The following is a 14,138-nucleotide window of genomic DNA, read 5'->3' as shown; positions in this document are numbered from 1 at the left end:
GGATGAAATCGGATAGAGATGAAATTGTTTAGAGATGAACAAGTTTAAGAGTTTTAAGAGTTTAAGAGTTTTAGCCAAATACTTTATAATATAGTATAGATATATATATATATAGATTTTAGTTATATGACTATTTGTTATTTCTATTTTGATGAAATGTTTTCAAGATAATCTTGAACCCAACCCCACGGTGATCTTTCTACTTAACTCAACAGTAAACCATGTCACCTGGTATGGTATGGAAGTTGGACCCAAGTCAAAAGGAAAGACGCAAATGGTTTTTCAAGGATAAGTACAAACTATGTCCAATGGTATGATGCATCACACCAGCCGTACTACTACCAGTTGTTCCTTTCCCGTCGGCATCCCCCCTTCCCCTTCGTCTTTCTTTCCTACCCACTATCATTATTCAATTTATTCTTAGCTGCACTGCAGTTCTGCAATTCTGGGGTTGCGGTTCAATCTTCTTCAACTGCCAATCGGATTGCCTTTCGGTTTGTAGAGCGAATTATTTGGCCGCCCAACTGGGCAATTTTATTAGTAAGTTCATATCCTAAACTGTCACTACTGAATTCGTGATTTGTTTACTTGAATTCATGTCGTATGATCTTGTTTTTGGATTCTGAAGTTTGAGTTTTTTGTCGATTCGTTTTCTTCTTCTTCTTCTTCATGTGCCTATTTGTTTGATTTGGGAATTTGGGAATCTTCGTTTCCCAAGATTTGGTCCCCAAACTTGATCTATAAGTTTTCTATGTGGCGAGCGAGTTGAAAGATGATGATTTAAAAGGTGTTCTTGTTTGAGAACGTGGACTTCTTTGGACCACATTTGACTTTTAAGGCTATATTTAGGAGTGCTTGTTTTGTATAAATGGAAAGAATAATGTTATCATCTCAGTTGTTTTAAAAGTTCGGGATCTTTAGTTTTAAAGCATCTATAGACTGGTTTTCAATCAAACTGACAAGGGATTTGAAGGATCTTCTGCTCCATTGGGTGAGTTATATTTTCAAACTAGGCAACCATAGGAGAAATGGAAGCAAATGAAAAGCTGCAATGACTTTTGCAGCAGAGCTTGGAGTTGTAACAGCCCATCTGTGATTTTTTATTTTATATATTTTACTTTCAAGAGCTCATTGGTGTTTTCTTGCCATTTGGTTTTATTGTTATTTCAGTTAAAATATGGGGACATACCTCAGCACTCCTAAAACAGACAAGTTCTCTGAAGATGGTGAGAATGGGAGGGTCAGATATGGTTTATCATCAATGCAAGGGTGGCGTGCATCAATGGAAGATTCTGTGAGCAAATAATTGAGTTCAAGTGTTAACAATTATGCATATGTGGAATATGTTTTTGTTGTATTCGTGTGCATAGTCCCATAGCTTTGTTTTATAGTTCATTATTGCACTGAAGCCAACTTCACTATTTGAGACTGCTGCTCGTCTCAAGTTTCTTAAAAGCGAATAAGTTTGTAAAAAGAAGTCTGTTTTGTATCTCTTTTAGAGCATAGGGAGCATTTGATGGTTTTTGTCCTCCAATATAGATTATTATTTATTAATAATAAACATAAGAAAAGGCTGAGAAAAATGTAAATAAGTCCATTAGTAGCAAAGATCTTTTGTTTAGTTTTAGATAACACACTACATGTTGGGGCTTTGAAGTATGTAAATATGAAAATAATTAAATAATTTCAACGCTAGAGTCATTTTTTAGTGTCAAAAGCATTTGTAAGGTCACCGGAGGAGAATACTGCACATATAGTACACCATATGGGCCTGTGGACGTCAACTTAGAAACATGTAAACAAGTAAAATTCTAGAAAACATTATTAATACATTTGAAACTCCTCCTGATATTAATTAGGTCTCATATCGAATTTCTTCAAGATGTCAACACGCCAGTACAATGTCTGAATGTCAAATGGTTGAACCAAAGAAGGATTTCTAGCAGTCTTACAACATTCTATCACACCACATAGTAATCAACCTCTATAGTTTCAATATGCTCCTGGACAACTTGGTTATTTGCTATATGAATGACTGCTCATAATTACCAACATATCTGTTTGATAGAATCCCATAGTTGCTTAGAAGGCGTTTGGCCCACACTATCACGCGTGAAATGTTTTAGATGGCGCCAGGATACTCGGAAACCATTACTTGTAAGTTGTTTCTTGCTTTTCCATACTACTAGTTACCACCTAAAACATATAGTAACTGGTGGTGGTTCTCTGATGAAGGTGGCACCATGATCGATCAAATTTCATATTGATATTGTACACTTCAATGTCCTTGAAATTTGTACAAGCTACCTCCCATTGTAATAATCTGAGAAACCTGAAGAAACGAAGAAATACATACCAATGTCTGGTTTGGGGAGCAATTTGACCAACTAGAAAGACATCTATTGTTCAAAACGAATTATTATTTCTTATTCATTATCTATTTTTTCTCTAAATAATATTCTCTTCATAAAAAATAAATATAGATATGTGAAAGATCTCTGAAAATTGTATCAAAAATTACTCGAAATAAGAAAATTTTGATYCCAGACAATACAATATTTGTAAAACCAAAAATCTTTGGATTGGAACTCTTAGTTCTCGTTCTTTAACTCTCAAATTTCTATCTTTCAAAACCGTTATGTTATATAAATAAAACCTAATAAAATAAATAAATAAAGAACCTAAAAGACCTTGATTTTCATCATTCTATACTTTATTTACATGTAATAAAATGTCTCAAAGGATTGTAAACTTTTGCCTAACAAAAAAACTTGTGTCTTTTTTCAGTCAAACTCGAGGAAAAAATACACCTAAATTCAATTATGCACATGAGAAACCAATAGGTAATTGAGCTTCGTAACCAATCTCATGTACTTTATAGATCAATGGAAGGCTACCCATCATCTTGCACCAGTTCACTATTCAGAATCATAGGTTAAACACCATCTTGCATCTCCTTAAATCGTACTTGGATAAAATAGCGTTGTTCTTAGAGACTAAGCAAAATATTGCTTTGATGACATGCCAAACTAACATAGAATCTTTGTATATGACATCATCAAACTCTCCAAGACTGTTTCAGACTATATAAATATCCATGTCAACAAGCATAATCAAGAAATTCATTAACATAAAATAAATAGTCAGGACAAACCAACTTCTCCTTCCACTCTACTTGACCAGCCTTGCTTCCAGATAAACTGAAAAACAGATGTAGAAAGTAGAACAGATCTGGTAAAAGAAGCATCAGGTGAAAGGAATCTAGTGACAGATTGAGATTAAAGCAAAAGAAGTTAAACCATAGTCTTGGAAAAAGTTACGTGCTACATGAATCGGAGATCATAAACAGGAACAGATTGAGTTGTAGAAATTAAACAGAGGAATACCATGAACTGACAGATCTTTTCTCAGAAAAGATTGGAAAGCTGACTTCTTGGAGAAGACCAAGCAGATAGAATATAATCAATTGATGAAGTAACAGTTGATTTAGTGATTCTCAGAATAGACCATAGATTCGACTTCCTTCAAAGATTGCACAGGCCTAAAAGATTTGATTCCAACTTTCTTGTTGTCAGTGAGGGTGATAGTCACTGCGAGTAAACAGATCAAACATGTAACTGAAATTGAGGACCTGATGTGACAACTAGAAGTTGCAATGGCGGTTCAGTTCCACAAGGTCAGGGTCAGTGAGGGGTGACACTGTTTCTCTCAGAGATGAGAAACTGTGATAATTATGTCATTGGTTGCTGGGGTTTATTGGTGGAGCGAGGGCTTATACAATGTAGGTTAGCATAAAAAGAATCTTGAGCAGAGCCTTGAATATGGGGACAGTGGTTCTTCAGATGGGTTTGTGGGTACAAACATGTAAACATATAAAGGGGTAAACTCTAATATATATATATATATATATATATATATAAAATTATATACAACATAATTGGATGTTATTAAATGCATGATGTCTGTTTTGCATAAATGACTTGTGTAAAGAAGACAAACATGAGAAAGAAAAAAGATAAGAACAGAAAGACCTTTGTTTTTCCTTGTTAATATTTGATCGGGAAGTTAACCACATTTAACTGTCAATGAGTTTTGGCTACTTGAATGCTATTTTCTTGTGCTTTATTGAAGTCTCGTAATTCACAGTATATGCAAAAGTTCCTCATGAATGTCATTTTGATCAATTCTGAACTTTTAGATCATTGAAATTGAAGAGAATTGTACTCAGGTTTATCTAGAAGTTAAGGTGATCATATCGTTTGAACTATGTTCTAAGGTTTCTATTGGCTTTTTTAGCATGCAGCGTTGCCTGATCTGGACCCATCTACCTCTTTCTTTGGTGTATATGACGGTCATGGAGGTGTGTACTAGAGATATCTTTCATTTTGGTAGATCTAGAATTAGTCAGTACACATCCACTTTATATTAGTTATCGTTCAAGACATAATGTAATTGTGGATTAACAGTTTAAAGTGCGAATGTTTCTTCGAGTTAATTAATAATTGTCTTATGTTGTTATTTGTGTTCCTGTATGCATTCAACTTTTTTTTTTTTATAAATAATATTCATTTAACTGCAACATCAATCACACATTTCCAGTGTGGCGTAAGGTCTTCTCTAGCATTGAGGGGTGCTTTGTACCACCCCTAACAGAGAGTCCTTGTGTGATAATCACTAACTCAAGCAAAATTCGTGATATTCTCTTGGAAACCTATTGATCACTTGGGGTGGTCTGTCATGTCTCAAATGCCTCTCTCTCTCTCTCTCCCCGTTTCTCCATAGTTTGTCTTTGATCGTGGTTTGGACAGGCATCAAGCCATACATGAGGAGTGGTTGCTCTTGGGAATAATTTACATGGGTCTTGTAGACCTTGCTGTTAATGATTCAGCCGGTTGTAAGTGGATATAGAGTGTGAAACTTAATTTTGGAAGCTCTCTACTGTACTTGTAGCTGTTCCCGCTGATCTGTCCCAATGGTAGAGGTGTGGGTGTAATCCATATGAGTGAGGTCCCGCGTTCGAGCCTAGGCACCGCTCCTGTGCCAATGGGATGCATGCGCTGACTTACGTTGCCCATGATGACCGTGGTACCGGTGCGGTGGGAGCGCTCCAGGGGGTGGCTTTTACCCTTTTTTACTCTACTTGTAGCCAAAGGATACTCTTAGATGTGCCGTATTGATCATGGTAGGAACTTTGGTCCTGGGGATAAATTGCATGTGTCCATTTCTTTTTGGTATGATAGTTGTCTATCACCAACTTAATGTCAAAAATGTGTTTTCAGATGGTGTCAGTCCAGCTTTATGTTCTTCATGAATTCTCCTTCATGTGTTGCTTAGGAAGAGTCCTTAAAGGTTTTCCATTGAGATCTCAAGAGCAGGCCGAAGGAGGCTTTTCGGTTCTCATGCTCTTTGGAGGTTGGGTAAGCTTTAAGTCACCATTGCTGTTCAATGAAATTCAACCTTTCCTATAGTCAAATAAGTGTATACATAAATCCCTCTCTCGTTCCTACTCCATGTTGTGGAATTTTCTATTTGTCCATAGATGACAGTCCCAGCTGCTTATACCCAAAGATAGTCGCATCAACTGATGAGACATGGTTACCGGAAATTAATAGTTGGAATTGGACAACACAAGCTTATGATGTACATCGGGGTGTTCATTATGAACTTCTTCAGGATCTTTCCTTTGCACATATTCTGTATGTTTACCGTTCTTCTCATCTCCTAAGAAGCATGTTGCATTTTGTGCCCAGTAGCTTGCCTTTGATAACTGTCTAATGATTCAGTGTAAAAGATTGATGCTACTACATTAGTGCATTCTATCTAGTCTGCATATGAAGATGCAAGTAAAAGAAGCCATTATTAGCAGTTTTTATATTTATTTTTGTATATGGGTAAGTTTGTTTTCGTCGTTGTTCTTACTATGTTCACCTCAGGTAAAGTTGTTGCTAAGTTTTGTGCCAAGTATCTTCATCAACAAGTGCTCAAGCATGAAGCATATTCTACTGGAAATATTGAAACTTCTGTACAAAAGGCATTTATCAGGTTCTATATTTGAAAATCTTCTGTTGCCTTTTCTTCATATAATGCTTATCCCCTCTTTTCTAGTCCTGTTAAAAACGTAGGGAATTATCATTCATTTGGATTCTGTAGGTTAAAGTACTAAGTGATAATAATTGTTGACAATGAATTAGTGTATGACTGAATTTCTTCATGCGATTCAAGAGACTAAATCGTGAAGAATTTGCAAGAATTGATTTGTGTCTAGATTAGTTATCCTGTAATGCAATTACAATTAAATTTGTTTCTCTGGTGCAGGATGGATGATATGATGCGTGGACAGAGAGGGTGGAGGGAGTTATCTGTTTTGGGGGATAGAATAAACAAATTCACTGGGGTGATAGAGGGTCTGATATGGTCTCCAAGAGGAGGAGAAGGAAGTCATCAGGTGGATGACTGGGCTTTTGAGGAGGTACTATTACTTGGAACAAAATGTCTACGTTGTAATTGGTGACTAAAAGCTAATATGTTACTCTATCCACTATATTTAACCTTTATATTGGGTAGAAAACTGCCTTAAATGTAGTGGGGGTATCCACTCCGAGCTCATGCTAAACTCTTACACTTGGATGTTGCATATTGATTGGTAAATTATATATAGACTCTCTTTGTACTTAATGGGATGTGCATTGCATATGTTCAGTAAACATGAAAATGGGCATAGTTATATTTAGCTTTTGATCTGAACATGATATATGTTTATGAACTATGAAAGTATTGTTCCACAATTTTAAATCACACTTCCTTGTGGTTCAGTTAGTTGGTAACGTCTTCTATGATTCATATAAATTTTAATAAGAAGTTCAACTATTTTCTAGTCTACTTCACCATTGTTAGATACATTGGAAATCTATTTGTTCTAATTATTTTAGGGTTTTATGACTCAGCATATGAGCCTATTATGTACTCCTTGTAGCAATGATAAAGTATTCTTTTGGTCGTTTTATTTTCCATCCCTGAGAATAAGAAAACACAAGTCCAATTATAATCTGCTGCTGACAGCAGCTCCATGCTGTCAGCTTCCATTATTCCAACATTTGGAGACATATTACACTCACTTGTGGTGCTTATAGCATGGGCTGTTCTTGTTCTCGTTTGATGCAATGTGGGAGTTAGATTGTTGTGCCTTTAGTTTCATTGCAGGGTTTTGTTCTTTAAGGATGACAGTGGGGTCCCTAGAAGTGTATTTTTTCTTCACAATTATTTAAAATTTCTTGAACATCAGTTAATTGACTGTTGTGGTTCTAGTTGATTTTGATAGTGTCTCTTGTAGGTCATGGATCCTAGAACCAACCATTGCTTGATTTTGATCCCTAGAAGTTGGTTGTGTTTTGAAACCTCTTTAAGAGTGGGTGACACACTGTTTTGGCAACTATTGTTGAGCTGTCGGTTATTACTGTTTATTTGGAATGTGAGAATCCAGATTACCAGAGACTCATTTCCAAGATATCTGTTGTTTCCAATTTGCTATTTTATGTGTTTTTTAAGTTATAGACTAGGTCCAAATTTCTAGGTTCCTATTTATTAGTTAGTTTCCTTCTTTTCTACTCCTAAAATTTCCTCTTCCCTAAGGAGTTTTCTTCTATAAAATTGATGCATATCTTCATAATAATATGATGCACTTAGATGTATGAATGTTGGATAGAATGTTTAAGTTATGCTCTTTGCAAAAGCTTCTAGTTGTTTGTATATGCATTTTGCATTTTTTTTGATTAAAATTCTCCTTTTTCTTCTGTTTGGTGATCTTAAATCGAATTTCCTTTCATTTGTTCTATATACTATTGGTTCTAATGTAAATTCCACACTAGATACAAATAGTTTTATGTAACATTGAACATATTCAATTTCTTGCAGGGGCCTCATTCTGATTTCACAGGGCCAACATCTGGATGTACAGCATGTGTTGCAATCATTAGGAATAATCAACTCATTGTCGCGAATGCTGGTGATTCTCGTTGTGTAATTTCCAGGAAGGGTGAGGTAATATCATTCTTATAGTCTATCCGTTCTTGGGTCTAATTCAAATAGTTCTTGGCTTGATATGTACACATATGATATCATTTCATATACCATTAATAGATCTTTTTATCGCACGCCCCTGGATTAAAATATAAAATTGGAATTGCTTGTACATCTAGCATTCCTTGAGATGTGGAGAATATATATCAATGTCTGGGAGAACTACTAAGTTGAACAGGAAGCATTCAATTCCATCTTTTATGAGATGCTGAATTTCTGAGAAACTTGTATTTCTTAATGAAGTTATCATGACAAAAGCATCAATTCCAGTGGTTCACATTCTGGCAATTAGGCATCCTTCCCATTCAACATCTAAAAAGCCTCCTATTATTCCCCCCCACTTATTTGAATCATAGTGTCTGTAATGAGGGCATAAGATACCTTCCTGTAGTATATGAGAAATTAGAATATTTTCTCTTGAACCAAAATGCTGATTTTAATCTAACAGAGAAGACGTAAACATGACCAGATTTTTTTTTGAAAGGAGAAAACTCCTGGCAAATATTATAGAAGCAAAAAAAAAAAAAAAAACAAAACAAAACAACAAGTTCAAACAACCAAGGCACCAAGCGGAAAAGCAACAAAATAGATAAGCTTGGAGACAACACCATACCAAGCCGCAAGAAGCCAAAAGGTACACAACGAAACAGAGAGGTGAACCATGCAAAAAGAAATGCTCAAATCCAGATTCCACCATAACTGAAAGTGGGCCTTCAAGAGCATCAGGACATCAAGAAACTCCATCAACGGCATGAATGTTGATGCCATCCTGTCCAAAATCACACTTCTAATCTCCTTAGCAAGTTGTGATGTCGTCCGTCTTTGCTCCGTAAAAAGTCTTCTATTCCTTTCTTGCCAAATGTAGTAAACGGAAGCCGCAAAACCCAACTTTTGCACAAGAGACTATCGCTTTCCTTGACCACTATCAATCGCCAAAAGGATTCTTGCCCAAGAATCCCCAACACCCATCATACCAGCATCATCCTTGACAGCAGCCCAAACCTCCATAGAATATCCATATTCAAAAAACAAATGACTATGGGAATCTATGCAAGATTTACATAAGGAACAAAGAAGGTACGGGGGATCATGTTTCCAAGCTTTCATACGGTCTCGGGTTGGAAGTCGTCTCCGACATGCTAACCAAAGACAAAAAGCATGCTTTGGAATGTGTAAAGGGAACCAAACAATGTGATGCCAAGAGACAACCGTTTGGACACCATCCAACGAACGGTATGCCTCCTTAACTGAAAAACCAACAAAATTATGATGCACATTCCTCCACAAAGTTCTATCTCGATTACCATAGGAAAGAACCGACACTGTACAATTTGAAAGCCACGATGCTCTTTGAATCCAAGTCTCTGGCCAATTATCATCCAATTGATTAACAACATCATACACGGTGGAAAGGGAATTGAAACCACTAGCATGAATAACACGATAAAAAAAGAAGCTTGCCAATGTACCATTGGGAAGCCACTTATCACCAAGCATTCGTAGACATACCATCCCCAAGCTGAATAACAAACAAACGTCGCAAATGGTTCCGAATATCCAGCAACTTACGCCACACCCAAGACGTATTTGAGATCTTCCTAACACTCCAAAAAGGATTATAGTTCAACCGAAACTCATAGATCCAAGAGACCCACAACGATTGCCTTCTTTGTAATATATCCCACACATGTGAAGCTAATAAACTTCTATTCCAAACAGCCAATCGTTTTATACCAAGATCACCATTCACCTTCGGTTTACAAACCTCATTCCACGATATACGACATTTTCCTTTAGAGCTACTTCCTTGTGACCATAAGAAATCATGAAAAAGTGACTTTATTTCATGAAGAACAAAAGAAGGAATAGAAAATACCTACATCCAATAAATTTGCAAAGACATAAGTACCGACCTTATAAGCTGATATCAACCACCAAAAGAGAGAAATTTCGCCTTCCAATTCTGAATCCGAAGTTTGACTTTGGTAACAAGCACACCAAAATCATTCACTTTGAGTCGCACAGGGGAAAGGGGAACACCCAAATACCGAATAGGGAAGCTAGCCTCCCGAAAAGGCAAACATGCCAGAATATATGATTTAGTCGATTCTGGAACATTAGCAAAGAACATAGCACTTTTGGCAAGGCTAGGAGACAAACCCGATCTTCTCATAAGCATATCAAGGACCCTTTTCAATACTTCTACCGAAGCCACATCACCTTGCGTAAAAACAAATAAATCATCTGCGAAACAAAGATGAGTGAGCTGCAAAGAATGGCATCCTTTATGATACCCAAAAGAACCAGCCTCTTAGATACGATCCTGAAGGATTATGGTGAACCCCTTCATTACAATCGTGAAAAAATAAAGGAGATAAAGGATCACCCTGCCGAATACCCTTACCACCCTTAAAACCCCCCCGGAGAGGCTCCATTCATCATCACTGAAAATAATGGGGTACTCACCATTTCTCCAATCCATCTCACCATGACCGGATGAAAACCCATTCCAGCTAACGTATTTTGAAGAAAACGCCAATCCACCTATCATAAGCATTTTGCACATCAATCTTGAAAGCACATTGAGGAGGTCCTCCGTTCCTTTGGTAGCTTGTACCAAGCTCATGTGCCATAAGAATATTGTATGTAATACTACGACCCGGAATGAACATAGATTGGTTCGAACTCACCAACCTATCCAGATACTCCTTAATCCTCTTAGCTATAATTTTGCTATTGCACTTATACATAACCGTGCAACAAGCAATAGGCCTATATCACGTCACCTTTGAAGCATTAGGGTCTTTAGGAATAAGGCACAATAAAGTATGATTAAGTTCACGAGGAAGATAGCCACGATAGAGAAAATTGTGAACAGCTAAGATAACATCACCTCCCACTATGTCCCAAGCCGCTTTAAAGAAGCAAGCTGTGTACCCATCTGATCCCGGGGTTTTATCATTGCCAATTGCAAACATGACCTTCTTTATCTCCTCATTAGAAATAGGCCGGATCATATGGTTTGCCTCCACAATAGTCAACATCACCTTACACATAGTTTCCATTCGGCACATCATCACCATACACATAGTTTCCATTCGGCACATCAACATCTTGGACCCCAAGAATGGCCTGAAAATGAGAAAGAAAAACATTCGGCACATCATCACCATACACATAGTTTCCATTTGAATCAATAACCGAAGAAATCTTCTGGCAATGACGCTTCTCCTTCACCATAAGATGGAAGTATCTAGTATTTGCATGACATGACCAATTTCTTCAAGTACAACCCCGAGAATAACAGGGAGGAAGTAATGCTACTCAACAGTGGTGGAACTGGCAAACCAACAATGCAAAAAAAGGGTGTTGGTACGTTTTTGAAATCTCATCCCTGATTTCTCGTTGGTAAATGGAAGTTCAAAGTTATCACTATACCGTTACAACTCGGGTGGTGTGATTAGGGATGAAATCGGCAAACTGTGACCTCGATTAGGCTCCGATTCCATGTATTTTGTTGTGAAATTAGAATTTTTTTTCCCTTACCTGAGAAGTTTACAAGGCTGTGCATAAATACATAATTTATTTTCTGATTAATTCTAAAAAGTAGGACACGAGTCTAACTAATTTATGGCCGGCCGTGATTATCTAAACCGGCATTTTGACAAGTAAGGCCCCTCTTGGGACCATAATGCATCATTCTCGAAACTCGTAATCTGGAACCATTAAAATGGAACTCTTATAACAAAGGGCCTTTGGCCTAGCGGTATCGTAGTCCTTGGCCTCCTAGGAGGTCAGGGGTTCAAACCTCATCAAAGGTGAGAAGGGTGTGTGAGTTTATTTGTTGCATTTGCCGTATATAAATATTATGGAACTCTTATAGTTGGATATGTTATGAACATCTGTACAAAGGCGATTTTGGTGGATAATTTCAATGATAGCTGTTTTGTACAGAAGGCGATTTTGGTCACAAGGGAGAGAGTTGCCCATAATAGGTCCTTATCCTTTGGGCTAACTTTCTAGCCAATAGAAGATGCATCTGGTTGAAACTCTATCATAAACTGCAATGCATTTTTCTAGATGCAAAAACTTCCTACAGTCCTTTCAGACTATTGCATGTTTTGGCATAAAAAATAAAATGAATTCAGATGTGAAGTGCTCTTTAGAGTCATCACTCTATTGAGTATTATGACCGAAATTCTGAACTTCTTGTTTTCACATAGGCAAGTATATCAAAAGAGGTGGATAAACACTCGTATATTCTTTTTCGGTGACCCAAATTTAACATGCGTGATCATCTAGAATTCTTAGTCTAAAGCTGGCTGAATTCCTGGTTTTAGCTTTTTCAAGGTTGAAAAAGAGGGAGGTCTAAGACGATAAGAAACTTTGTTTATTGTCATTAGGCCATTCAACTCAATGGACTATCCAATTAGTTATGTCTAGCCTCATATCCAATTATCAACTTGTCTGTCCCCTTCATTCAGGAGACACAATGGGGGGAAAAGAATGTTATCTTTTTATTGTCACATGGTTGTATGCACTGCAATCACAATGGTTTATTTATGATGTGTGTCTTTAAGGAGATGGAAGATATATACGATTGTGCATGCGAACTCAATTGCTATTGAGTCTGACAGGGATGTTATGATGAGCAGAAACATTAACCAAGGCTTGTTGATGACTCCTTCGCTTCTTGAGCAGGCATATTTCGGGAGTACTAAACAATCAGAAGCCGAGCAGATGCAGGAATGAGACAGATACAGAACAAGAAGAGCACTCTGGTTCAGACACCGATTGCTGACAGAAGAGATTAGATTAAAAAGTCAACTTTTTTGTATCTATGCTTGAATCGCCTATCAAAAATCGTGTTTGGGTGGAATTTTTGGTGTTGAATCCATCTAATATCATCTTCATGTTCCTATGAAACAAACTATATCAAGTATCTCTACATTTTCATATTGATTTTAATGCTTCAAACTTTGTTATCATTGTTTGACTATCCTTAAAGTATCTCCACATTTTCATATGTGAACAATTACTGATGGAAGAACCCTGAAAATGTTAATGCATATAAAATAGAAACTACTACGGATCTAGAGTCACCAAATGGGCTAAAATGGATGGATGGCCTTATTAAATATGGTTAAAGTTGTCATATTTGCAAATGTATGTTCTCACAGTTTGTAGGAAAATAAGTGGTTCTCATCGTGGTTGCTATTTTACAGGCGTACAATCTTTCTCGAGATCACAAGCCCGGCCTTGAGATTGAGAGAGAGAGGATACTGAAGGCAGGTGGATTTATTCACTCGGGACGAGTTAATGGCAGTCTGAATCTTACAAGAGCTATAGGTATTGCATCTGTTTCTGAAAAACAAGATAATTTCATGTGGTCACTTCTATCACCCAGCGCAAGGGTGATTGTGTTTTATGTGTGTGAGAGAGAGTTCATTTTCTGAAGAATTAGTGATGGTTTTGCAGGTGATATGGAATTTAAGCAGAATAAGTTTTTGTCTGCTGAAAAGCAGATAGTAACTGCTAATCCTGATGTCAACACTGTAAGTCCCTTGTACCTTTCCATTGAAACAATAATTTTTTTCCTTTAATAGGTATATACAAATCATTTAAATAGTTTGAATTGCTATTTTTTTTTTGTTGGGGGGGGGGGTTGTAACTGCATGTTTTACCATGTTTGCATCTTCCCAAGACCAAGACCATAACATGTACTGAAATTTCTACCATTAATTACTTTTGTGTGTGTCAAGCTACACTTTATAGAGAGATTAAGTTCTAGCATTTTGTTATTTGGCAATTTACTTGCTCTCACTGCCAAATGGTAAGCGTTTACCTGATTCAGTTCACTTAAATTGTTCAAATCCGGCACCACAACACCGGTAACCCTCTTACTACGTCTTTTAGCCTAAACTCAACAGTTTGCAAAAGGCTGGGGCACCTTGCCGCACGAGTTTATTAGATTTGCAAATGTATATTGATTTAAAACCAAACCAAACCAAACTAGCCCGGTACGTATATCCTCTACTCCAAAGAGTAGAGTGGTTGTTTTT

At 36.9% G+C, this 14,138-nt stretch overlaps 1 protein-coding gene across 3 annotated transcripts in view; it reads left to right on the top strand.

Annotated features, from left to right (window-relative positions):
• The first annotated feature begins 268 nt into the window (after positions 1 to 268).
• The window catches only part of LOC112529773 (probable protein phosphatase 2C 60), a 15,302-nt gene continuing 1,432 nt past the window's right edge, over positions 269 to 14,138 (top strand). The window contains exons 1-8 of one of the 3 annotated variants that reach the window (XM_025141169.1): positions 269 to 540; positions 1,171 to 1,294; positions 4,297 to 4,360; positions 5,934 to 6,042; positions 6,316 to 6,469; positions 7,912 to 8,037; positions 13,302 to 13,425; positions 13,555 to 13,631. In XM_025141169.1, the coding sequence (XP_024996937.1) occupies positions 1,178 to 1,294; positions 4,297 to 4,360; positions 5,934 to 6,042; positions 6,316 to 6,469; positions 7,912 to 8,037; positions 13,302 to 13,425; positions 13,555 to 13,631 (771 nt within the window). In that variant the 5' untranslated portion in view covers positions 269 to 540; positions 1,171 to 1,177. Of the gene's footprint in view, positions 541 to 569; positions 992 to 1,170; positions 1,295 to 4,296; positions 4,361 to 5,933; positions 6,043 to 6,315; positions 6,470 to 7,911; positions 8,038 to 13,301; positions 13,426 to 13,554; positions 13,632 to 14,138 lie in introns of those variants that run through there. The other 2 variants (XM_025141170.1, XM_025141171.1) reach the window with 2 other exon arrangements.

Source organism: Cynara cardunculus, assembly GCF_001531365.2.
Source record: "Cynara cardunculus var. scolymus isolate 2C chromosome LG 16, CcrdV1, whole genome shotgun sequence".
Classification (NCBI taxonomy): domain Eukaryota; kingdom Viridiplantae; phylum Streptophyta; class Magnoliopsida; order Asterales; family Asteraceae; genus Cynara; species Cynara cardunculus.
This window is presented reverse-complemented; position numbering and strand designations above follow the sequence as displayed.